Genomic DNA, 27,447 nt, shown 5'->3' with positions numbered 1-27,447 from the left:
AGACACACCAAACATGTGGAAGAAGGTGCTCTGGTCAGATGAAACCAAAATCGAACTTTTTGGCCACAATGAAAAACGATATGTTTGGCATAAAAGCAACACAGCTCATCACCCTGAACACACCATCCCCACTGTCAAACATGGTCGTGGCAGCCTCATGGATTGGGCCTGCTTTTCTTCAGCAGGGACAGGGAAGATAGTTAAAATTGATGGGAAGATGAATGGAGCCAAATACAGGACAACCTGTCAGAATCTGCAAAAGACCTGAGACTGGGATGGAGATTTATCTTCCAACAGGACAATGATCCAAAATATGAAGCCAAATCTATCGGGGGGTGGCTCGTCGTGGCGCCTGGCCACGGCGTTTGTTGTTGCCCATGGCTGCGGCGCTTGTTTTTGTCGCTCGTGGCCGCAATGTTCGTTGTCGTGAAAGGAGCTCCCCCCCCACCGACCACCGGTGTTTCGCCTGGAATGGTTCCTCCTGAGTACGCTACATACTGTCATACATACTGTCGGGGAGTCTGTTGCTAGTTAGCATATCACCTAAATATGGCTCGAAATGATAGGGTAATATTGCCCACCTCACTCGATTGTGAGATGTTCTCTTCTTCGAAAACAACTTCCGTGTGAGAAGGGGAGTCGGAAAAATTTTAAAATCTCTGCTGTTCCTCTCTCATAGCAGTTGCCACTACATGTTTTCAATGGCGAATGCTCCAGAATTATGTCTGCTGATGACGTTGCAGCCAATAAGGTTATCACTTGGATGTCGAGCCCTTCTGTTCTTCTGATACTTTTTGCGTGATATTACTTTTTTAGAAATGTTTTTCTGTTTGTGAGTTGTCTAGTACTGTCCTGCAGGTTTAAAGCTTACAGGTGTTTTGAATCATGAGACTATGCACTTGTTAAAAGGTATGCTTAGACGATTAGAGAGGGTTTTTTTCTTTTCCATATCTCTTGAAGTGTTACTTTTGGGATTTTCGTGTTTGTTTTTGTGATCTATTTCATAGATCAAGAGAGGGAATGAAGACCATTTTACTTTTATTGCACTTTCATTATTTGCTTAAATAAGACCTTATACATTCAATCAACAGATAAAGTGTTGTCCATTTGCTCATCAGACAAGGATGTGTTGTGGAGCCGGTGATTGTCCTTGATCTTTGTACGCAGAAAACCGGCTGGTGGCATCCTCCTCTCCCAGGCGTTGCCATGGAGACAAACAACACCAGATAAGGAGCGGAAAATTACCATCCCGGCCCAGGACCAGACTGCGGGGGGTGGAGGGGGGCAGCCACTTTTACCATGGACCCATACATATAAAAACCGTGTGTTACCAGGCAGCTTTTGTCTTCTTCTTTGACTATCCTGGCAGAAGGCACACGTCTCGTATGCGGCAGATACCTAGATAAGACCCGGACGTCTGTATTGCACATTCCTTTGTAATAAATCCATTTGCTGTGAACTTTTTCTTGTCATTGGTCGTCCCTTCCTCGATCAGCGAACACACAAAGGATCCAAACTTGCAAATCCCTACAATACCCATTAAATTTTATTCCACTTTACCATTGTGTCCCACTTGTTGTTGATTCATGACAAAAATTTAATTTTTTAACTTTATGATTGAAGGCTGAAATGTGGCGAAAGGTTGAAAAGTTTAAGGGGGCCGAATACTTTCACAGGCCACTGTATATTAGCCTCCTATCAAAATGACTAACTTGGGTACAAATGCAGTGAAGAAAATAGCTAGATGAACACCCTGCTATATTGCAAGTTGTCCCATTTAGAATGGAGGGGTCTGAAATTTTCATTGTAGGTGCATGTCCACTGCGAGAGAGATTATCTAAAAAGAAAAATCCAGAAATCACAATGTATGATTTTCTAATGATTTATTTGTGTGATACAGCTGCAAATAAGTATTTGAACACCTGAGAAAACCAATGTTAATATTTGGTACAGTAGCCTTTATTTGCAATTACAGAGGTCAAACGTTTCCTGTAGTTGTCCACTAGGTGTGCACATACTGCTGGAGGGATTTTGGCCCACTCCTCCACACAGAAATCTCGATCAGTCACTGTCTGAGGCACTGTCGCTGAGAAACACGGAGTTCGAGCTCCCTCCAAAGATTTTCATATGGGTTTAGGTGTGGAGACAGGCGAGGCCATGCTAGAATCTTGATATGCTCCTTACGGAGCCACTCCTTGGTTTTCGTGGCTGTGTGCTTCAGGTCATTGTCATGTTGAAAGACCCAGCCACGACCCATCTTCAATGCTCTGACTGAGGGAAAGAGGTTGTGCCCCAAAATCTCACAATACATGGCCACGGTCCTCCTCTCCTTTATACAGTGCAGTCGTCCAATCCCATGTGCAGGAAAAACACCCCCAAAGCATGATGCTACCACCCCCATGCTTCACAGTAGGGGTGGTGTTCTTGGGATGGAACTCATCATTCGTCTTTCTCCAAACACGGGGAGTGGAATTATGGCCAAAAAGTTCAATTTTGGGTCGCATCTGATCACAAAACTTTCTTCCATAACTCCTCTATAACATCCAAATGGTCTTTGGCGAACTTAAGATGGGCCTTGACATGTGCTGGTTTAAGAAGGGGAACCTTGCATGCCAAGCATGATTTCAAACCATGACGTCTTAGTGTATTACCAACAGTCAACTTGGAAATGGTGGTCCCAGCTCTTTTCAGGTCTTTGACCAAGTCCCGTCATGTAGTCCTGGGCTGATTCCTCACCTTTCTAAGGATCATTGAGACCCACAAAGTGATATCTTGCATTGGGGCTCCACTCCGATTGAGATTGACCGTCATGTTTAGCTCCTTCCATTTTCTAATGATTGTTCCAACAGTGGACATTTTTTTTCCACCAAGCTGCTTGGCAATTTGTCCGGAGCTCTTTCCAGCGGTGTGGAGTTGTACATTTTTGTCTCTGGTGTCTTTGGACAGCCCTTTGGTCTTGGTCATGTTACAAGTTTGAGTATTACTGATTGTATGAGGTGGACAGGTGTCTTTATGCAGCTAACGATCTCACACAGGTGCATCTGATTCAGGATAATACATGGAGTGGAGGTGGACTTTTATAGTGCTAATCCAGAGAAAATTTATTTCATTTGTCTATCATACAAATGAGGCTATAATTTCAATAAAGAATATTCTAAACACAACAGAAATGAACTAAATTAGCATAAACGTCAGTCTTGAGATTTTGTTCGAAATGTCTTTTAGATTCGCCAAGTTCCGGTTATCTCCGGTAGGTGACGTTATACCAAGACAACATGTAGCCAGAGCTAGCTAGAAAAGATGGTGAGGAAGTGTGTTGCATATGGATGTTCGGAAACGCTGATGGAGTCAGCTTACATGAATGGCCGAAAAATCAGATCAGCCGGTTATGGATCAGGTTTGTGAAGACAAAGCGGGCACATTGGACTGACAAATCAAAGTGGACAGGAATATGTTCCAAGCATTTCATGGAGGACTGCTTTGAAAACCCGGTGCAGCGTTCACTTGGCTTCGGTAGCAAGTAAGTACAGGTCAGGAGGACGACCCGGACGCCAAGCACCAGGGTCCCCACGGGGCGATTCGGGCGGACGACCTCTGTGAGGAACAAAACGAAGAAGCAGGCACCAGAACGAGGCAGGCCACTGCTCCGGACGAGAACCTCCCACACCGTAGTTGCCAGATGACCAGGGATTGGTCGCCACTGAGGCTTGGTCAGTAGGCAGCCGTGGATTGGTCACCAATGAGGCCAAGTCATGAAGCGGCTGGGAGACATCTGGAGCGAATAGGATGATGGAGAGAAGGACCAGAGCCATGACCGCCACCATCCCGAAGTCTCTCCAACTCCGGGATGGCTCATCAGAACTTCCCAGCTCTTGTCGGACAGGAACGTGAGAAAGCGGCGACCCCATCGCCATTGCCACCTCCTGGACAGCAACGTGAGAAGGCGGCGACACCATCGCCACCTCCCCCTGGACAGGAACTTGAGAAGGTGGTGGCACCCTCGCCACCTCCTGGACGGGAACATATGGACTTGCCCGTCGCCGTCGGAACAGGGGACGACCGCGGACCGGTCGCCACCAGAGCAAGAACGGGGAGCGACCGTGGACCGATCGCCACTGGTACTCCAGGGCACGGACGAGAAGCGGCTGTGGAGACGTCGCCACCTCCTGGACAGCAACGTGAGGCGGCATCGGGTCGGTCCCCACTGCCACGTGAGCTTGCCGTGCATTCGTTGAAACAGCAACGTGGGCGTGGCGCGGTGGCGAATCCATTTCCAGGGCAACGTGAACGAGCGTCGCCAGAGAGTCAGTCGAAACTGACACGTGGGCGTGTCTCGGGAGCAGGTCAGTTCCAACTGCCGCGTGAGCTCTGCTCGGAACAGTCAAAACCTCGACGTGGGAATGGCGAGGAGGTGGGTCAGTTTCCACAACTACGTGCGCTTGGCGAGGTGGCGAGTCCGTTCCCACTGCAACGTGCACTTGGCAAGGTGGTGAGTCCGTTCCCACTGCGACGTGCACTTGGCAAGAGGCGGGTCGGTTTCCACGGCCACTTGAACCTGAGTAGGCGGAGAGTCCGTCCAAACTGACACGTGGGCGTGTCTCGGGAGCGGGTCAGTTCCAACTGCCACGTCAACCTGCCTCAGCAGCGAGTCCGTCGCCGTTGCGACTTCAGCGTAGCTCTGCTGGTTCGCTAATCCTTGCCGGACCTGGGCCGTGAGAGCCGCCAATTTGGCGCTCTGCCGCTCTATCTGCACCCGCATTTCGCGACAGAACGCCTCATGATTTGGCGGATCCTCCTCCCTCTGGGCTGGAAGCTTCGCCACCAGCTGCGGGTCTGCCGGTCTCATCGTTGCCGGTGAGGAGTGGGAGGACGGTGTCTTTGTTGCCGCGCAGCGAGAGACACCAGGGAGCGCCTGGCCGGGGCGTCTCCTCTGGCCGCCACGCGGAGGTCCCGGGTAGATGGCCAAGCGGGTTCCCTCAAACGGATTGGTGTATTTCAACCTACCGGGCGAAGACGCTCGGGTGCTGGAAACGCGGGGAGGCAGAGCAAACTGAGTGGGATGAAAACCCGGGCAAAGAGATTCAAAATCAAAGTCGTCGGAGTCGTACTCAGGCAGCCGGTCATACAAGTCACGGTCCTCCTCATATTCCGAAAAGTCAGAGTCCAGAAGAATATGAGGTCGTGTTCGGGACGTATTCATACCTCGCTGGCGGAGCACAAGACACGGAAGCGGAGGACGTCAGGGAGCCTACCCGCATTGGACAGGCTTGGTCCTCCGGCAGACTGTCTACCTTGCATCGGTCCCGGCGACGCCGGGTCTTTCCTGCTGGGTCCTGTATTGGCCAGTTCGTTCCGTCACGTCCCATCGGAACGAGAGTAGGACCCAAATGCAGAAACTCGGAAGATGCAAGGTAGTTCAAGAAGAGACACATTTATTATATGCAGAGGTAGGGGATCGAGCAGGCAGTCCGGTGCAGCAGCGGTAGTTGGGACGTCGGGCGAAGAGAACAGATGAGCGGACAGGCAGGAGTCGGTACACAGGGGAACAATCAACGCAGGCAGAAGTATCAAAGGAGTCAGGCTTACAAGGTTGGTCGGAGAACATGCAAAGGTCGGTACACACAGGTTCAATCAGGGATACCGGAGCACACGAACGGGACATGAAGATCATACGAACTGGCGCCGGCCAGTTGTCATCGCGGTCATATAAATCCACAGCATAATCAGGCTGCATGAGGCGCAGGTGTGCACCTTCCAATCAGAGCAACCGCGGACACCCGCCCAGCCCAGGCTGGAGCGGCAGGATCATGACAGGCGCTAATTTATTTCATTTCTGTTGTGTTGAGAATTTTTTAAATATTTTTTAATGAAAGTTTAGCTACATTTGTATGATAATATATAATCATAATAATAATTTCCTCTGGATTAGCACTTTAAAGGCAGACTAACAGGTCTTTGAAGGTCAGAATTCTATCTGATAGACAGGTGTTCAAATACTTATTTACAGCTGTATCACACAAATAAATCATAAAAAAAAAAAAAATCATACATTGTAATTTCTGTTTTTTTTCTTTTTAGATTATCTCTCTCACAGTGGACATGCACCTATGATGAAAATTTCAGACCCCTCCATGATTTCTAAGTGGGAGAACTTGGAATAAAGCAGGGTGTTCACATACTTATTTTTTTCCACTCTACATAATGAGCATTCGTGATTAAATGTTTATTTTCCCTGCAGTGAATTCTGTAAAGAACGACGCACCATGTTACTAGTCTGTTGTACGATGCCGGTTAAAGTTTAACTTCATTAAAATATTAATGAATGATGTTTCATTGCTTCGATGAAATTAAAAAAAAGCAATAAAGAAATCAGATTTTTTTACATCATTTTTATTTTTGAAGGTTTGGGGAAAAAAAAAAAATGGAACGTGCATAAAGTGCCCTGGATCTAGGCACTAAACAGAGTGCAATAAAATGCGGCCGGCGTTTATAAATATAAAATAGCCTTTTGAAAACAGCTATTTTGTAACTGCTTTATGCCTATGACAGGATTGTGTTCTTACCCATTTCATGTGACTTCTGTTTTCGGACATCACTGGTCAGCTCCTTCCACCCAATATTATCTCCAGGGCTGCAACATAACTTGCAGTAGTAGTGGAGTTTGGAGATGATATCCACTTCTTAAATTGATTTTTCCATTACTCTAATTTCTCCAGAAGTTGCAAAATTGCAATTTTTCTCTCTTTCCCAACTGGTTGCTTGGCTGCAAACGTAGCATGTCTTCCCTCTAATTGTATTTCCACGTTACTCTTTTTGTTTATTGACAATTCCTCGCAACAAAGTAAACATTTAGGCAATCCTTCCACATTGGCAATAAATGCAAATGATTCGGTCCAAGAAAAATGGTGGGTAGGAAGATTAAGAAGACAAAGGTAGAGCAGAGAACCATTTGGTGGAAGCTTAGAAAGGAAGAATGTTGTGCGGCCTTTCGGAAAGAGGTGAAACAGGCTCTCAATGGACAGCAGAAGGTCCCGGAAGACTGGACTACGACAGCCAAGATAATCAGATAGACAGGCAGGAGAGTACTTGGTGTGTCTTCTGGTAGGAAAGGGGAGAAGGAGACTTGAATGGTGGAACCCCAAATTACAAGAAGTCATCCAAGGAAAGAGATTAGCAAAGAGGAAGTGGGACACAGAGAGGACTGAGGAGAGGCGAAAGGAGTACATTGAGATGCGACGTCGGGGAAAGGTAGAGGTGGCCAAGGCTAAACAAGGGGCATATGACGACATGTATACCAGGATGGACACGAAAGAAGGAGAAAATGATCTCTACACGTTGTCCAGACAGAGGGATAGAGATGGGAAGGATGTGCAGCAGGTAAGGGTGATTAAGGATAAAGATGGAAATGTGTTGTGTGCCAGTAGTGTACGAAGAAGATGGAAAGAGTACTTTGAGAAGTTAATGAATGAAGAAAATGGGAGAGAAGGTAGAGTCCAAGAGGCAAGCGTGAATGACCAGGAAGTGGCAATGATTAGTCAGGGGGAAGTTAGAAAAGCACTACAAAGGATGAAAAATGGAAAGGCAGGTGGTCTTGATGACATACCGGTGGAGGTATGGAAACAATTTGGAGAGATGGCTGTGGAGTTTTTGACCAACTTATTCAACAGAATACTAGCGGGCGAAAAGATGCCTGAAGGGTGGAGGAAAAGTGTAGTAGTTCCCATTTTTAAGAACAAAGGCTAAACAAGGGGCATATGACGACATGTATACCAGGATGGACACGAAAGAAGGAGAAAATGATCTCTACACGTTGTCCAGACAGAGGGATAGAGATGGGAAGGATGTGCAGCAGGTAAGGGTGATTAAGGATAAAGATGGAAATGTGTTGTGTGCCAGTAGTGTACGAAGAAGATGGAAAGAGTACTTTGAGAAGTTAATGAATGAAGAAAATGGGAGAGAAGGTAGAGTCCAAGAGGCAAGCGTGAATGACCAGGAAGTGGCAATGATTAGTCAGGGGGAAGTTAGAAAAGCACTACAAAGGATGAAAAATGGAAAGGCAGGTGGTCTTGATGACATACCGGTGGAGGTATGGAAACAATTTGGAGAGATGGCTGTGGAGTTTTTGACCAACTTATTCAACAGAATACTAGCGGGCGAAAAGATGCCTGAAGGGTGGAGGAAAAGTGTAGTAGTTCCCATTTTTAAGAACAAAGGCAATGTTCAGAGCTGTGGGAATTATAGACGAATAAAGTTGATGAGCCACACAATGAAGTTATGGGAAAGAGTAGTGGAGTCAGGACAGAAGTTTCTGTGAGAAACAGTATGGTTTCTTGCCTAGAAAGAGTACCACAGATGCATTATTTGCCTTAAGGATGCTAGTGGAAAAGTACAAAGAAGGTCAGAAGGAGGTACATTGCGTCTTTGTGGATCTAGAGAAAGCCTATGACAAAGTACCAAGAGAGGAACTGTGGGACTGCATACGTAAGTCTGGTGTGGGAGATAAAGATTTTAGGATAGTACAGGGCATGTATGATGACACCAGAACAATGGTGAGGTGTGCCTTAGGTGTGACAGAAGAATTTAAGGTGGAGGTGGGACTGTATCAGGGATCAGCTCTGAGCCCCTTCCTGTTTGAAGTGGTCATGGATAGGCTGACAGACGAGGTTAGACTGGAATCCCCTTGGACCATGATGTTTGTAGATGATATTGTGATATGCAGTGAAAGCAGGGAGCAGGCGGAGGAACAATTAGAAAGATGGAGACATGCACCGGAAAGGACAGGAATGAACATTAGCTGAAGTAAAACAGAATATATGTGCGTGAATGAGAGGGGTGGAGGGGGAAATGTGAGGCTTACAGGGAGAAGAGATACCACGGCTGGACAACTTCAGATATTTAGAATCAACAATTCAGAGCAATGATGCCCCAATTGACAATATCGCTGATGCTCAGTGTGCAGAGACCCAGGAAACACTTTTCTTCCAACCTGTCAGCCGTACTGATGTGTGGTGGTGATGCGGATGGGACCGTATCTTCGACCGCCTCCCGCGCAGCAGCTCGGGCAGATGTGCATTAGTAGCTTTACATTTACCCATTTCCGTTGTTCCTATCACTCTAGATGATCTGGCGTTTGCTCCTGTACACCTCAAGGAAGCCCTTGGCCTATTACACCGTTCACATAGGTCCCGCACAACAGTACGTGCAGATGTGCATTAGTTACTTTACTTTTGCCTATTTCCATTGTTTCTGTCACCCTAGATAATCTGGCGGTTGCTCCTGAACACTTCAAGGAAGCCCTTGGCCTATAACATTAGTCATTATGATATTGACGGAGGTCCAAACCTACCTGGCTTGGTGCTGATGACCCCACCTACATTGACGCTATTGGCGTCCCCCATGGTGTCCCAGATGAGTAAAAACTGGCTGATCAGGTCGTTGCCGGTTTTGAAAATATACCTGTGATATCCGCTCTTTTCCCCGTAACTCCTAACGAAAATGTCGACCGTATTAATTACATACCTTATAATGTGCAACGTTAGGGCATTTTCACACTTTAAGGACTGGGCTACATCTATTAAGGCTTTCCAAAATAGAATCGCAGTAGATGCACTGTTGGCCGAGAAAGGAGGTGTTTGCTGAATAACACAAAACCTAGCAGACACTCCACTAAGGCCATAGATGGACTTAGAACCCTTACTAAGAAAATGAAGGAACACTCTGGTGTTGACACGTCTATGTGGGATAACTGGATGAATGTGTTTGGTAAATAAAAGGGTGTCATTTCATCAATCTTCATCTCTCTTCTCACCCTCTGGGGATGCTGTTGCATTCCTTATATTCGTTCTTTTACCCGTCTGAAAAGGCCACCGGTGCCCCATGATGGCCGCAGTAATGATGATAATGTCCTCATTAGACCCCCGCCCCGACAAGCTCCTCAAGATGATTTTATTGTTGCTATTGCTCCCCTTGAAAATGATACTAAACTTCCACCGCTTCCTGATTCTCATGATGTTGACATGCTCCGTGATTGCATTGCCCTTGCTGATATTGTGTGATTATTCTGTTCTTGCAGAAAAAAAGGCGGTGAGTTTAGACACCAACATGACCAACAACATGACCAATAAAGGTTAAAGTGGGACTGTCATCCCTATAAACATTCTAAAATTGATATTGTATACATACATATAACAGTATTCACTTCAATGTCTATACGAAAAAAAAAAAGTGAGCGGAGAACGCGTCATCTATGCACAAAGTTGTGTAATTGAGTGTCCCTCGACATCCAAGTGGTCGCCATTTTAGTCGCGTCCTCTGTCCTTGACGTCATAGTCACTTCTGCCGTTGAAAACGCGCAGTGCCTACTACTATGGAAGCCGAACAACAGAAATATTCGGATTTTTCCGACACCCCTTCTGACACCAAAGCTCTTTTCGAAAAGGACACCACACAACCGAGTGAAGTTACCGGACCAATATTACACTATTGTTTTGATCCCTGAGGGCAATACTACACTATTGTTTCGAGACGTATTCAAATGATATCCGATCACGGCCAAACCGCATCCCGTTCGATCCACTTCCGCGGCGGAGATGAGCCATCGCGGCTCATCGCAGCCGGCCGGTGTGGCTTATGACAGAGCCGAGCGATGCTGCTTTAATGGGGTGTTCAGTCGAGCCGGGGCGCTTTATGCACGCACGCGACTGAGTAATGCATTCTTGTTTGGGTTCTTCAGAGCCGCCCCCGTCGCATAGCCCGACGCGCAGCCTTCGCAGAAGCTGTGACCGCCGAAAGGGGCGCCTCAGTCGGTGTGGCTGAGTTTCGGCCCCCGTGATGGCCTATAAGGAGGATGTGGAGCCGAGCTATGCTGCTTTTAGGGGTATGTTCAAAGTCGCCGCAGTACGCGATTAACACTATGAAGAGGAAGCTGAGTTAGACATTGTTGGCTGGGCGACGCGCACATCGACACATTTCAGACGCGGATCTTTTGCTACGTTATGAGAGAGACCGATTACGTGGTCCGCCCCAAACTATTATTTTTTTTTTTTTAGTAGCTGTATGCACACATCAACGCATTTCATACGCGGATCTTTTGCTACGTTATGAGAGAGACCGATTACATGGTCCACCCCAAACTTTTTTTTTTTTTTTTTGTAGCTGTATACACACCTACCTGTTATTTGGAACCTCTCTCATCCTCTGCACCCGTGCAATCCATTTTGCACAACGAACAGGGTCTCTTCCAAACTTATGAAGGGTAATTCCATTCTCCCCAGTGTTCAAGCAATGTCCAGAAATGCAATGAGCCGGCATTTTGGCTAACATGAAGGAAAAACGAGCTATCTTCCCGGAAGTAAAAATAATGGAAACAAACGAGTCCACGAGTGGGTGCCGCTGTCCTTTACGTCACTTCCTGGTTCTTCTCGAAAACAAATCCCTGAGAGGATTTTTATGGCGGGAGTTTCAAAAAGCTGTATACGTCAAAATCATGTTTTGTGGTGAAAGAATACATGAGACCATATTGGCTGTGGGTTTTTCATTAATAATATACCAAAAATCATCCGTTTGACGACACTTGACCTTTAAAGCCCTTTACGATCAAATCCTGCCCGGTGACGATGATGATGAAGCTGAAAAAAAAGTAGTGCAACAAGGAGTGATAGACCTTCGAGGACGAGGCTTTTCGGCAAGTAAATGTTGGTTTGAAAATTTTCAAAAGCGCTCCTTAGAAGCGTGCCTCTGCATGGTTAGGGTTCCTACGCCAACAACGATGCTGCTCGTCGTTATGTGGAGGAAGAATTTGCACAAGAGATTGACAACAATATGGTAAGAGCTGTCGAGTTTAGCAATTGTGTTGACCTTGTCCAGGGAAATTTTGAAGCAGAAGAAAAAAAGAGACGACCACTCCACATTACCATGTTTTCTCAAAGATAAAAACCTGTTACACCCACAGGACCCCCAGAATATTCTCCGAGAGAGGAATTTTATTTACGTACGTACGCCAATAAAAGTCCTGTGTAGAACTAGGTTTAAAAAAAAATAAAGATTTAAATAGACAGTTGTACTGTTGAAAATATTTGTCTCAAATATCCAAAGCATAAATACATACTGTTCTGTCGACATTTTAAACATTTTGGTACTCATACACACACGGACACAAACTCGTCAAAAGTAAAAAAAACTCAACCATGTACACTGCCAGCGCCTTCAGCAGCGTTCTGAGCGAGGAACCTTAATTACATGCTCCAATAAAAGTGTTAATGTGGGGCATAAGCTTTTCTAATTAGAGATTTAACTCAACACTTGTACTGTTGTAATTTTTGTCTCAAGTATAAATATTGTACTGTTGACATTTTAAACATTTTGGTGCCCACATACACACACAAACAACTCATCTCAAAGGTAAAAAACTCCACTACATCACCAGTGTGATGAATGGTAACGATATAGTACTATAATGTGTTTTATAATTTATATTTAGGTTATAAATTTATAATACAGTATATATTTCTAAGGTTGTATAATCAAACATTTTACAAAATACCTCTTTTTGTCTCAAATATGAAAGTACAAATACTGTTTACAAATTTTAAACATTCTGGTACCCACAAACATACATGCTCACCTACTTCGCATTTCTCACTTTTCGTGGGTGGTGCTGGTCCCAATTCACCATGAAAAACAAGGCATTACTGTATATCATGAATGCTGGGTCTTGGTTTTCTGAGAATCTATTGCACCCTCTAGTAACTTGTTTGGCGGAGCAATAATAACTATAAAGGGAGTCCTCGAGTTATGAACGAGTTTCGATCCTATGCTGGCAATGTAACTCAAATTTTGTTATAAGTAAAGTCAGAATTTACGTCAAAATACTTCATGTAAAAACAACAAATACATTGAAATAAAAACAAGATGCTATACTTATGGATGAAGAAGAACAGGAGGCTGTGCTTAGCTATTGCAAAGGAATCTGCTCCTCAATCTATAACGTAAGTAGTCTCTCCATGTTGACAAATAATAAAGGTTTTTTGTGATCACTGTCTCTGACATAGAAAGGGAACCCTTCACATGCGCTAAAACACGGGGGTTGTCTTTAAGAATTGTCACCACGATCGACCGACTGAAGCCAAGCTCTTTACCAATGTTCATCAGTATCCCTCCTTTCTCTGATCTTTTTAAGATCCTAAACTTCGTTTCCATGGTAATGGATTTTCTTTTGGCTGCAGAAGCATTGCTAAAAGACAGATTTCTTCTTTAAGGCCATGTCATCTAAAAAAGGAGGACGAAAAATGCAAAGATTCTCGAGCACTGTGCACATTAGCTTGATGAAATGGCAGATGGGGGACAGGTGTTGTAAAATCGAAACATTTTAGGTCGAGACAGTTTTAACCTGAGGATTCCCTGTACTGAAAATCTGGATTAATCTGGTTAATTACATTGGACTGCTATTATTTTGGAGATTACTGTATGGAGGGAGGAGGTTACTTTCGGCTTGTCCCTTTCGTGGTCGCCACAGCGTGTCATCTCAGATGAAGGCACATGTATGTTTGGCACAATTTTTTATGCCGGATGCCCTTCCTGACGCAACCCTTCTCAGGGAGTGGAGGCCTAAGTGGGATACGAACCCACAACCCCTGGTTTACCAAACCAGTGCTCTAACCACTGAGCTACGGGGCCTCTTTGAACATTACTGTATGTATCTACAATATTTACATGGAAAATATGAATATGTCAAGTCTACCTCTCATGTAGTCTACACAAGAAAACCAAAGGTGGTGGCAATAAAACATTTTATTTGTATAATTCTTTTCAAATACTTAAAGACACTTAATAACAGAGAAAAACATGAATAAAAAATACAAATAACTAAAGAAAAAATAGTCAGTAGGATTCGGGATATTTCAAGAAAAATAACAGAGCTACATACAGGAGTCATCATGAAACTTTCACAAACTGACCTGGATCTCAAGGGTGTCACATCGAAATACAGATGTACAGTATCTGCAATTATTTAGCAAACTAGTTGCGAAATTGATATCTACCCTGGTGATTTTTGTACATGTAATAGGTCTTTTGGGGGCAGTGCGTGGGTACTGAGCTACAGACAAACCATTTTCAGTGTGCAACCTCCAAATGCAATTACATGAGCACTAACTGGCTCGTGTAGTCACAATAACACTAGCTGGTACATGGGCTGGAAAAGTACAATGTTTAATACATATGTGTAACAAGTAAAAACTCATCTGACAGTGCTTTATTTCAAAAGTAACACACACTCTTTTGGATTACAGGCACAAGTCACAAGCCAAATTTGACTTGATATTGGTGCCATCTTTTCAAAACAAATTTATAATATGTGTTAAAGAAGATTCAATAAAGGGCTCTTGAGTGAGTACATTTGTCTTGAAGTTATACATGAAACAGGAGTTCCTCAGTGTTTATCTATCGGTAAGGCTAAGGAGAACGTATACTTTATTAAGTAGTCCTGATCTACAGAATGTACACAGTGGCAAGAAGTGGAGGAAAAAAGGGGGTTCAGTAACATTTTTCCAATTGCTCAAGTCTCATTAAGAAAGAAAACTTCGGAACATTTGTTAATCTACTTCATCTTGAAATTAAGGAAACAATTGTTTCTATAAAAAAACTAATTTGATGGAATTAGGTTAAAAACATATAATTTTTCACAAGAAAAGAGAGATTAACTTGTGACCAGTGAGGATATTAAGAGCAAGATATTGAAGAAAAAAAAAAACATTTATATTTATCTCACCTCGTTACTAATGTTGCAGTTTTGCCTTCCCACACGCATGTCGCAAAAGGAGCTCACCCTGGGATCTAAACATTAGTTGATGTCTTTAGTGCTGGAAGTGTAAAAGTAGAGAGAAAAAAAGAGTGACAGTTTTGTTGGATAAGCTTTGAGGAGGGACACTGGTTCCCGAAATTTTATTGATTGTAGAGCGAGCGCTGCTCCCATGGCATAGCCTGTATGGTACGTGGCACGGGCGAAGGCTTGAGAGTTGTTGCTCCGTTTGGATGAATGGAGTGGCCAATGGGGTTGATAGAGCTGAGGGGTCGCTGAGGGGTCAGAGAGAAAGCGTCCTGGTGCTTTTGCTGTGGTGGAAATTGGCAAAAATAATGATGATGAAACAAGACACAAAAGGAAGAGGGATGAGTCCCTGGACATCATATTTTCAAGTTTATTGCATTAACTGGAAAACAATCTTGTGCCTTAATGTACAAGTGCTGACCTACTACAGAGTGAGAGGTAGGAATGCCAACATGCAGTAAAATAGCCACCTAAATACAGTTATAAGGGTGAATGATTAGGATTTTACAACATGCCCTTAAGTCTGGTATGATTTTCACAAAGAATTTATAAAATGCAAACATGCAAATAGTTATGCACCAATAGGTATGCTCATAGTAAGATGGCAACCAGAGTACCAAAAAATACGTCGGGCGAATAAACACTGGTTTAATCCAATGCTCGTTACTTTCCCCAGCAGTGGCTATTTGGGGCACTGCTTTTCCAATTGGATAAACTGAACTCAGTTCCCCTCTAATGCAATGTTAAAAAACGTTGTGGTATGCTTCAAAAGCAACAAGAGAGTTCACAAATAAAACTACACCAAATTAGAAATCTATGAGTAGCTGTTCTATACTGCATCTCAATCTTTTGAATTCAAAATTTGAGATTTACAATTTGTTTTTCTCAAATTGGGAGAGCCAGGTGCCAGACATTTCTGACCATTTTGATTGATTTTTGAAGGCCTCCAGAAAATTGAGCTCTTGTAGCTATATAAACATGGAAACCACCAAAAGGAAAATGTAACCCTCTACTTTCATCAGAAAAAGTACAATTCTACCTTTTACCATTCTTTAATAAACTACATTTGTAATTTTCTGACAAATACTTGTTTCCAAGAAAAACAAAAAAAGAGCTTTTTGTGAAATAAGGCATTTCAAGCATAACTTTCACTTAAATGCTTTTTTTTTTTTTTTTTTTACATTTGTGATACCTCAAATTTCTAAATACTTTCCTACTACATAAAAAACAAAACAGGGTACTTTGATTTTAAAATACTTTATTGCAAGAAAAACAATGAAACAATCTTTTCAAACTTTTCTTGTGTTCACATTGACTGTTCTAAAATTATTTTTTTGTGTGGGAAATGCAAAAAGTCTTTATGCAAGGGCATATCACAGGAGAGACTCCACATCTTTGTCTCGGACAGACAGACTGAGGATTTTCTCTGTGGCCTTTTTTTTTTTTTTTGCTTGAAGGCTTCATATAGTCAACCTTGTGCTTGCTTAGCTGGTCCTTCACACTTGCCTCTTTTACTCTTCTCACTCATTTTTTTTCATTCATCAACTTGTCAAAGTAGTCTTTCCATTTATTCATCACACTACTGGAACCATTCAACACATTTCCATCTCTATCCTTAAATCACCCTTACAAGCTGCACATCCTTCCTATCTCTATCCCTCTGTCTGGCCAACCTTCTTTCATGTCCAACCTGGTGTACATGTCATCATATGCCACGTGTTTAGCCTTCGCCATCTTAGCCTTTGCCCTACGTCGCATCTCAATGTATTCCTCTCACCTCTCTTCAGTCCTCTCACTGTCATGCTTCGTCTTTGCTAATCTCTTTCCTTGTATGACTTCCTGTATTTTGGGGTTCCACTACCACGTCTCCTTCTCCCCTTTTCCTATCAGAAGACACACCAAGTACTCTCCTGCCTGTCTCTCTGATCACCTAGGCTGTAGTAGTCCAGTCTTCCGGGAGCTCCTCCTGTCCATCAAGAGCCTGTCTCACCCGTTTCCGAAAGGCCGCACATCATACTTCCTTTCTCAGCTTCCACCACCAGGTTCTCTGCTCTACCTTTGTCTTCTTAATTTTCCTACCCACCACCACAAGTCGTCCTCCACACCACCATCCTGTGTTGTCGAGCTACACTCTCCCCTACCACTACCTTACAGTCAGTAACCTACTTCAGATTACCTCGTCCTGCACAAAATATCACCCACCTGCGTGCTTCTACCTCTGCTTTTGTAGGTCACTCTATGTTCCTGCTTCTTCTGTAAAAAAGTGTTCACTACTGTCATTTTCATCCTTTTTGCAAGGTCCACCAGATCTGTCCCTTAAAGTTCCTTTACTGAATGCCGTACTTACCAATCACTTCTTCATCGCCCTTGTTTCCTTCACCAACATGTCCATTAAAAATCTGCACCAATCACAACTCTCTCTGTCTGGGATGCTCAGAACTACTTTATCTAGCTCCTTCCAGAATTTCTTTCAACTCGGTTACATCCTACCTGTGGGGCATACCCACTAATCACATGATGCATAACCCCTCAATTTCAAATTTCACCTCATCGTTCTAAATACTCTTTTAACCTCCAAGACATTCTTCGCCAACTCTTCCTTTAAAATGACCCCTACTCCATTTCTCTTCCCATCTACTTCATAGTAAAATAATTTAACCCCTGCTCCTCAACTTCCAACCTTATTACCATTCCACCTGGTCTCTTAGATGCAATATATAAACTTTTCTCCAAATCATCATGTCAAGTAATTCCTGACTTTTCCTGTCATAGTCCCAACATTCAGTTGTTGGCTCTCTGCCTTCCTCTTCTCCTTCTGCCAACTAAGCCACTTGCCTCTTCCTCTTTGTCTTCGAACCACAGCAATTGAATTTCCACGGATGCCCTGCAGGTTAATGGTGCCGGGAGTGGGCGTTTGTAACCCGCGCCACGACCAATCCAGGATGGGATTCTTTTAATGAACCCTCATGTGTGTGTAGGCCTTGTTAGCGTTAGCTAATCGCTATCGTTAGCTTGTCGTCGCTAGCCTTAGCGCATCGTTGGTTATTTGATTTCACTCTCAATGGGTGGTAAGTTTTAGCGACCTCAGAAATGGGCAAAGACACTCTCTGGTTGCAGGATTAGAGGATAGTCGGTGTGAGGATTTGGAATTTGGGGAGGCAAAAGCAGCTCAAATGGAGCGCCTGCATCCACCCTGCACCAATGACATCAGACTACTGGGGTGTGCTTCCCAAAAAAATTGTAAGCAAACTTGTCTGTTTCTTGAAAAATACCGCTTGAGGAAGTCTCCTGGCTGATCAGAGTCTAAGTCCGTCGCAGTGCCTAGAAGTCCAGGGGTTGCCCTGAACAAGACCTTTGTAGGCTTCTAGTCAGTAGCTGACCAGCCATAAACAGCCCCACTGCTACTTGATGCACCTTTCGGAAATGATTTAAAAAAAAAAAAAAAAAGCTAACAAAAAAAAAAAACTGCACTAGGAAGTGGAGAATTTTTTTTTTTTCCCCACCTTTCTTGGTAACAGGTCTCTGAATGCTGCTGGATGCACCACCGGCAATTTATAGAATTATGTTTACACAATGGATAAATGATTTGTAAAACATGGAATATTACTGGACAAACTTGTTTTTATTTTTGCACAATGCTTGATAAAAATAGTAACCATAATAATTCAGACGATGGTCGTTAGCTTTGACGTAAACAAGTTCTTATCTCTTTCGTAACTTCCTGGGAGCTCAGGGGACGAAGGTCTGTTACTCAGATGATCAAGATGAACAATGGTCGCTTGAAGAATCCATTTTAAAATCGCTAATCTCCAAGTCTGAGGCAAAATCAGGCAGTCAATGTTTCTGGGAAAGTCTCCTCACACACACGGTTGCCGCTGCTGTGTACCTTCATGTCACGTCCTTCCCTTATTTTTGAGACAGGGATGATGATGGGACTTCCTCGTTTTTTTTTTTTAAAAAGCTCTGTTGTTGAGTTAGCTACCAGTATTTACCTGTTTTCTCACCACCAGACTGCTTTTAAACGCCACCTCGCAACTTGGGGTATCACCGGATATGGGTAATGGAAGGTTGGCTTACTCGACATGGGGCCAAAGATCCGATCAAAACCACTCCTGCCATCTAGTGTCATCAAGCTGTGCTCTCCAACGCTCACTGGAGTAGTTCACAGCAGTGTGTGAAGCAGTTGGGATGAGAATCAGCACCTCCAAATCTGAGACCATAGTCCTTATTCGGGAAAAAGGTGACGTGCCCTCTCCAGGTCGGGGATGATATCCTGCCCCCAAGTGGAGAAGTTCAAATATCTTGGGTTCTTGTTCATGAGTGAGGGACGAATGGAGCAGGAGATCGACAGGCGAATCAGTGCAGGATCTGCAGTGATACGGATTGTCCGTTGTGGTAAAGAGGGAGCTAAGTCGAAAAACAAAGCTCTCAATTTACCAGTCGATCAACGTTCCTACCGTCACCTATGGTCACAAGCTGTGGGTCGTGGCCTAAAGAACAACATCTCGGATACAGGCGGACAAAATGAGTTTCCTCCGCAGGGTGTCCGGGCTCAGGCAGATCAGTGCAGTGTCTGCAGTGATACGGACTGTGTTTGGTCCATTGTGGTAAAGATGAAGCTAAGTTGAAAGACGAAACTCTCAATTTACCAGTCAATCTACGTGCCTACCCTCACCTATGGACACGAGCTCTGGGTCGTGACCAAAAAGAACAAGATTCCAAATACAAGCGGACAAAATGAGTTTCCTCCGCAGGGTGTCCGGGCTCTCCCTTTGAGATAGGGTGAGAAGCTCGGTCATCCAGGAGGGGCTCAGTGTCGAGCCCCTGCTCCTCCGCAATGAGAGGAAATTGTCATATGAATATATTTTCTTATTTTCACACAGACATACTCCCTATAGACAGCTTCTTAGATGGTGTTGGGGAAATAACTGCGTGTCACTTCCATTCTCCTGTGTATCAAAGATTTGTGACATCTTTCCTAATCCAGGTGGCCAAGAGTACACAGGATTTAAATGGTCTACATCCAGAATATTTTTGTTGTTTAAGTCTTTCTGTAAATGTTGATGTATATGTTTGTATATGAAATAAAAATACACCACAGAATTAAAATCATCACATTTTTAATTAACTGAACATTGCGTATGAATAAGTTTCTCCCATAACATTTGCACTGAATACATATTTGGTCTTTCAATGTGAGCATCTTGAGACCATCTGAAGTTGAAATACAAGTTGCAGCATCCTATCTGCTGGCGGAAAGATATCTGTGTTCCTTTCTTATGAATAGGCATTTCATTAGTCTGGCAATTTATGGACTGTACCAAAGATGGAGATTCAGTAGCTGTTGGTTCAATGTCAATCTCTTGTGCAGAAGATGCTTCCTGCAACATCTGTAATTAATGTAGAAGAGGTTCAGTTTATAAAATAAGAAAAAATATAAACAAAGTACAGGTTTGTTTAAATTTTCAACAATTTCATAGTGCACAAATTATTTTTGATAAGGTGAAAACATGTCTCCTCGAGACCACTAATTCATTTCAATCAACCATGGCTTCATACTTTGTATGAGGTTTCAAAGCAGCATATGTCAATAGAATCTCCACATGACAATGTGGTAACAAGGGAAAGAGTTTAATTCACTGATCTAATTCAAATTATTCCAAATACTGTTTTCTCCCACATAAATGCATACAATGCCGGTAACTGCTGCAGTTGTTTCTTACTTGACAAGCTAGTTTCCAATGAAGTATACAATCACGTTTGCAAGTAAGAGCATTAACATTATTTAGCAGTTTGAAAATATTCTGGGAGTGACTAGTGTGTAAAACTTAACTTCTCATTTTCATACTACATAGTCATTCATTGAAAACAAAAACCCTGCACAGATCAGAACTTAAGTTTGCCTGCACTTGTCAACAGCCAGATTTACTTATTTTTGGTAATGTTTGTTTGGGATGGAGTCATGAGCGTTGTTTATATTTTGCATAATTGTCATTAACAACAACAACTTTCTTTTGGCATTTCCCGTTAGGGGTCGCCACAGCGTGTCATCTCAGATACATGCTCATATTTTTTGGGACAGTTTTTACGCCGGATGCCCTTCCTGACGCAACCCTTCTTGGGGTGTGGAGGCCCCAGTGAGAAACGAACTCACGACCCCTGGTTTACCAAAGCAATGCTCTAACCCCTGAGCTATGGGGTCCCTTGGACTGTCATTAAATTGATATATGTTAAAGGCTTATATTTTCCTGTTTTTCTTGTTGAGAATGGTCAAACCATTTGGTATAACATATTTCGCCAAGAATTACATATGCTGCTTTCATTCAACGATGTCAACAGTGATTTAAGTTTTCGGGAAACAAAAGATGACCAACATACCTCTGCAACTTGTCTTTTAACAAAAGTGCTTCACAATTTTGGTACTTTCTGCAGGGGGAGGGCTTCTGAGCTTGTTGCCTCATTGTCCAGGTTCAGCGGCTGATCCAAGAAAATGTTTGGTCTCTTTAGCAAGACTGATCTGTTCAGAACTGTTGGAACTGGATGTATGGTAGGCACTGATCCAGGTTTTAATATTTTTTTTTAATTTATTTTTATTTTTTTTACATTTAAATCCTATCTCAGACATGAGGCCCCAGTGAAAAAAGTCTGGGGTGAAATGTTCACTGCATATGACAGACTGCTGAGTGGGTTTGGAAAAATGCACTCTCTACGTTTGCACAAACCTGACCCACTGTCTTCTGAGGCTTGGCTCAATGGGAAAATAATGTTAACTGTGACCAAAATAATTCAAATTACTACAAAAGTGAACCACACACTTCTTCACAATTGTTACAAATTGACCATCTTAAAATATATGAGGAATTCTCAAAACAAACGTTTTTTTTCTTTGGCATCAATCAGCTATTCTGCGAGCAATAATCTAATTCCACAAACAGAAGTCGCCCAGGTGTGATGTCAGAGGTAAAACAAGAACAAAAAAAAAAATGGAAGAGGCATTGTGCTATGTCCGGCAAAATCGATCAAAGTTGGAGTATTTTTATTTATAAATACTTATGTTTTTCAGGAAAAACATCAAACAGCTGTCGCTATTCATCAGTGTTAAGATGAAAGGTATCGCCTCACCAGTGACAGAACACAAAACCAATCGATATGACATTCTTTATTTACAGGACCTAGGCAGTCCCTTAAGGCTATCTTAGGCCTTAAGACATTTTCATAAATATCAGATCATTAACTGAACAAAAATCAACAATACTCCTGCAGATCACAACCTAGATTATCATATGGCTATTAGAAATATCTCATATCTCACAGAGCAAACCAATCTAAAAACTTAGGTCAGACAAGGCAGCCTCTGAGTAGTCAGAGTCCGCATCATTCCCGTCCGAAGAACCATCCGAATATTCAACATTATTGACAGCCACAGGTTCAAATCTGTATGGACGTATTCCTCCGTCTTCCCGATCAACCGATACTTATATTTCTTCACCAGATGGGGATAAATCCGAGAAATCAGCGCTGCCCATAATTGTGTAGGAACATAACCGAGCCAGATACTGGCTGGAATGCAGCTTAATGATCACTGAAGCAAAAACCTGGACATGAGAAGAGTTCGGTGAGGCCACGGAGAACGACTTAGTGAGGATGGGGCACTGGTGACCACAACTTGGGTTGTTGTGAGTTGGTGGGGAGAATACTTCAAAGACCTCCTCAATTCCACTGACACGCCTTCCCATGAGGAAGCAGAGTCTGGGTTCTCTGAGGCAGGCGCTCCTATCTCTGGGGTTGAGGTCACCAAAATGGTTAAAAAGCTCCTTGGTGGCAGGGTTCCAGGGGTGGATGAGATTCGCTCGGGGTTTCTAAAGGCTCTGGATGTTGTGGGGCTGTCCTGGTTGAATAGCCTCTGCAACATCATGTGGACATCGGGGACAGTGCCTCTGCATTGGCAGACTGGGTGGTGGTCCCCCTTTTCAAGAAGGGTGACCGGAGGGTGTGTTCCAACTATAGAGGGATCACACTCCTCAGCCTCACTGGTAAGGTCTACTCAGGGGTACTGGAGAGGAGGGTCCGTCGGGAAGTCGAGTCTCGAATTCAGGAGGAGCCATGTGGTTTTCGTCCTGGCTGTGGAAGAGTGGAACAGCTCTACAGTGTCAGCAGAATCATTGAATGTCCATGGGAGTTCACCCAACCAGTCTACATGTGTTTTGTGGACTTGGAGAAGGCATTCGACAGTGTCCCTTGGGGAGTCCTGTGAGGGGCTCTTCGGGAGTATGGGGTACCGACCCCCCTAATACGGGCGTTCGGCTCCTGTACGACAAGTGTCAGAGTTTCGTCCCCATTTCTGGAAGTAATTCGGACTCGTTTCCAGTGAGAGTTGGACTCCGCTAAGGCTGTCCTTTGTTTCCGATTTTGTTCTTAACTTTTATGGACAGAATTTCTAGGCGCAGTTGATGCGTAGAGGGTGTCTGGTTTGGTGGCCTCAGCATTGCATCTCTGCTCTTTGCAGGAAATGTGGTTCTGTTGGCTTCATCAACCCGTGATGTCCAAAGCTCACTGGAGCGGCTGGGATGAGAATCACCACCTCTAAATCCGAGACCATGGCCCTTGGGCGGAAAAAGGTGGCATGCCCTCTTCGGGTCGGGGATGAGATCCTGCCCCATGTGGAGGAGTTTAAATATCTTGCGGTCTTGTTCACGAGTGAGGGAAGAATGGAGCAGGAGATCGACAGGCGAATCAGTGCAGGATCTGCAGTGATACGGATTGTCCGTTGTGGTAGAGGGAGCTAAGTCAAAAGACAAAGCTCTCAATTGACCAGTCGATCAACGTTCCTACCGTCACCTATGGTCACAAGCTGTGGGTCGTGGCCTAAAGAACAATATCTCGGATACAATTGGCATAAATGAGTTTCCGCCACAGGGTGTCGGGGCTCTCCCTTAGAGATAGGTTGAGAAACTCGGGTCATCCAGGAGGGGCTCAGTGTGGAGCCATTGCTCCTCCGCATTGAGAGAGCCCACATGAGATGGCTGGTGCATCTGATCCGGATGCCTCCCAGTGACGTGTTCCGTGCACGTCCTACTGGAAAGAGACCCCGGGTATGAGCCAGGACACTCTGGAGAGACTATGTCTCTCAGCTGGCCTGGGACCACTTTGGGATCCCTCCAAAAGAGCTGGATGAGGTGGCTGGGGAAAGGGAAGTCTGGGTATCCCTGCTAAAGCTACTGCCCCCGTGACTGGACCGGAAAAGCGGTAGAAGGTGGATGGATGGATGGATGATTACTCACTCCGAAGACTGGTGAAATTTACGTCAATTGCACCTTTGGAAAAATATTTAAGAATGGTGACATACTCTTACTTTTAATTAAAAATATTATTGATACTCATTTCAGTCGCTGTTTATTGCTTCTTCAGGAAAATGTGACCAGCTAAAGTATTTTGTTCTGACAGCTCATATTCAACTGAAGTTTACGCCGAGTTGATTGAAAACCTAACTTATAAAACAAATTTTCATGCATTCAAACAATACATTTAAGAGTTACAGTGAAGAAAATAAGTATTTGAACACCCTGCTATATTGCAAGTTCTCCCACTTAAAAATCATGGAGGGGTCTGAAATTTTCATAGGTGCATGTCCACTGTGAGAGAGATAATGTAAAAAGAAAAATCCAGAAATAATGTATGATTTTTTTAACGATTAGTGTGATACAGCTGCAAATAAGTATTTGAACACCTATCAGCGAGAATTCTGAGCTTCAAAGTCCTGTTAGTCCGCCTTTAAAAGTCCACCTCCACTCTATGTATTATCCTGAGTCAGATGCACCTGTGTGAGATCGTTAGCTGCATAAAGACACCTGTCCATCCCACACAATCAGTAAGACTCAAATTTGTAACATGGCCAAGACTAAAGAGCTGTCCAAAGACACCAAAGACAAAAGTGTACAACTCCACACAGCTGCAAAAGGCTACGGAGAAATTGCCAAGCAGTATGGTGAAAAAAGGTCCACTGTCAGAGTAATCATTAGAAAATGAAAGAAACAAAACATGATTAATCTCAATCGGAGTGGAGTCCAATCCAACATATCACCTCGTGGGGTCTCAATGATCCTTAGAAAGGTGTGGAATCATTCCAGGACTACATGACAGGACTTGTTCAATGAGCTGAAAAGAGCTGAGACCGTTTCCAGGTGACTGTTGGTAATACATTAAGACATCATGGTTTTAAATCATGCATGGCACGGAAGCTGCCCCTGCTTAAACCAGCACATGTCAAGGTCCGTCTTAAGTTTGCCAATGACCATTTGGATGATACAGAGGAGTCATGGGGGAAAGTTTTGTGGGCAGATGAGACCAAAATGGAACTTTTCGGTCATAATTCCACGAACCGTGTTTGGAGGAAGACGAATGATGAGTTCCATCCCAAGAACACCACCCCTACTGTGAAGCATGGGGGTGGTAGCATCATGATTTGGGGGTGTTTTTATGCACATGGGACAGGACGACTGCACTGTATTGAGGAGAGGATGACCGCGGCCATGTATGGTGAGATTTTGGGGAATAACTTCTTTCCCTCAGTCAGAGCATTGAAGATGGGTCGTGGCTGGGTCTTTCAACATGACAATGACCCGAAATACACAGCCAGGAAAACCAAGGAGTGGCTCCGCAAGAAGCATATCAAGGTTCTGGCGTGGCCTAGCCAGTCTCCAGACCTAAACCCAATATAAAATATTTGGAGGGAGCTGAAACTCCATGTTTCTCAGCAACAACCCAGAAACCTGTCTGATCTAGATCTGTGTGGAGGAGCGGGCCAAAATCCCTCCTGCAGTGTGTGCAAACCTGGTAAACAACTACAGGAAATGTTTGGCCTCTGTAATTGCAAACAAAGGGTATTGTACCAAATATTAACATTGGTTTTCTCAAGTGTTCAAATACTTATTTGCAGCTATATCACAAATAAATTGTTAAAAGATCGTACATTGTGATTTCTGGATTTTTCTTTAGATTATCTCTCTCACAGTGGACATGCACCTACAATGAAAATTTCAGACCTCTCCATGATTTCCAAGTGGGAGAATTTGCAATATAGCAGGGTGTTCAAATATTTATTTTCTTCACTGTATTTGTGTGTACACAATGGGCAGTAATGTTTTTCAGCTGCTCTATCATCTCAAGATTACGATTCACAAGCATGCATTAGGCACAAATTGAAAACGTTGACGAGATCCATTTCCTCTTCCTCTTTCAAATGTAACGGGAATAAAATATAAAGTTTCACAGAATCTTAAAGAGATAGAGCAGAACAGAGTGCTTTGAAAATGTGCTCACCACATAAGTAGTGACTATGCCAAAGAAAAGAAAAATGGGCCTGGTCTCATCACTGTTACTCCTGATTAAATTGAAATGGATTAATTTGGGGGATTTAGGTTGTCACAGTTACAAGGAACTTTGAAAACTTTACATATCAAAAGGTGCTGCAAAGGAAAAGCACCCAAAGCAGGTGCAAATTAAACAAATTAGTCAAATCTTCAACACCTGACAGCAGATGATTACTGAATGATGCAAATCATAACAGCTATCAAGACTCTTTAGTTTCCATACAGTACCTAATACCATGTTTATTGGTATACATTAGTAGTTTATATCTTGATTCCACAAACTCCCTTTCTCCTGATGTTAGTAGGCAAAGAAAAGCTGCTAGTCAGCATAACAGATGGTGACTTTCTCTCCTACCATGGGATTGGTGCTCAGCCTAGTGTATCCCAAGTTCACCTCCTTTACCTCAGGCACCAGGGGTTGGAGAAGAGAGTAGGAGGATGGTGGTGTAGTGCTGGATGAGGAGATATGTTTGGAGGAGGTTGAGCTCCTCATATTGGGCTGACTGCTCTGGGACGACACAGTGGTGGCCCGAACCTGTAGGCAATAACAATGATGATCATTTAAAAAAAAAAAAAAAGTCAAACAAGTGCTATTTGACCATGACAGGTTTATAATTTTGACCTTTGACCTGCAAGAAGGGTTGTTTTGTGCATAAGATATGGCTTCCTAAAGCAGAGGTGGGCAACCCATGACTCTTAGCCACCTTTCAAAGGCTCTCTTGTTAAGGCATGAAAGCAGATCAAAGTTGTGTTATTTCTTTTATGTGCGTGCAGACGCACTTTGCTTGAGTTCATTACAGTAGTTGCAACCACGCTTTGCTTGCATTTATGATAGTATATGTGTGTGTACTTTGCTTGTGTTTGTTAAGGTTATTACGGCAGTGTGACAACAAGGTCAGTGTGTGTGAGCCAATAGCCATTTGTTAAGGTTATTACGGGCAGTGTGACAACAAGGTCAGTGTATGTGAGCCAATAGCCATTTGAGATGGGACTGCCCAGGCATTGTGTAGCGGAAGGGTCAGAAGGGGTAAAAAAGCGCAACGATGACCGGGGAATAGTACCGAGCCAATAAACCCATTCAAACAGCAAATCAGTGCTCAGTAGCTTTATTGTTCCCGCCAGCCAGGTCAGCTGTGCAATGAGAGAGGCAAATTAGCTTCGAGGAGGACAACCTCGGCCCCAGAGAAGACTTCTCCCCTGGGTCTCCTGACAACGGTCAGGTAACTGTAGCAGGAAACGTTAGCATGGCATTTG

The 27,447-nt window shown here is 43.6% G+C and overlaps 2 protein-coding genes across 9 annotated transcripts in view; one reads left to right on the top strand and one right to left on the bottom strand.

The window, feature by feature from the left end:
• The window catches only part of LOC133514687 (coatomer subunit zeta-1-like), a 118,861-nt gene extending 117,302 nt beyond the window's left edge, over nt 1-1,559 (top strand). For 5 of the 6 annotated variants that reach the window (XM_061846535.1, XM_061846532.1, XM_061846533.1 and 2 more), the window contains one exon: nt 1,168-1,559. In XM_061846535.1, coding sequence (XP_061702519.1) covers nt 1,168-1,357 — 190 coding nt within the window. In that variant the 3' untranslated portion in view covers nt 1,358-1,559. The remainder of the gene's footprint in view (nt 1-1,167) is intronic. The other variant, XM_061846536.1, reaches the window with a different exon arrangement.
• Nucleotides 1,560-13,875: 12,316 nt separating this feature from the next.
• The window catches only part of LOC133514117 (zinc finger protein 646-like), a 107,226-nt gene continuing 93,654 nt past the window's right edge, over nt 13,876-27,447 (bottom strand). Inside the window, exons 5-6 of one of the 3 annotated variants that reach the window (XM_061845467.1) lie at nt 26,549-26,728; nt 13,876-15,108 (exon numbers count right to left, since the gene is read on the bottom strand). In XM_061845467.1, the coding sequence (XP_061701451.1) occupies nt 14,941-15,108; nt 26,549-26,728 (348 nt within the window). In that variant the 3' untranslated portion in view covers nt 13,876-14,940. Of the gene's footprint in view, nt 15,109-26,548; nt 26,729-27,447 lie in introns of those variants that run through there. The other 2 variants (XM_061845468.1, XM_061845473.1) reach the window with 2 other exon arrangements.

This window comes from Syngnathoides biaculeatus, chromosome 16, assembly GCF_019802595.1.
Source record: "Syngnathoides biaculeatus isolate LvHL_M chromosome 16, ASM1980259v1, whole genome shotgun sequence".
Taxonomy (NCBI): domain Eukaryota; kingdom Metazoa; phylum Chordata; class Actinopteri; order Syngnathiformes; family Syngnathidae; genus Syngnathoides; species Syngnathoides biaculeatus.
The sequence above is the reverse complement of the archived record's forward strand: the minus strand, read 5'-3'. Positions and strand labels throughout refer to the sequence as shown.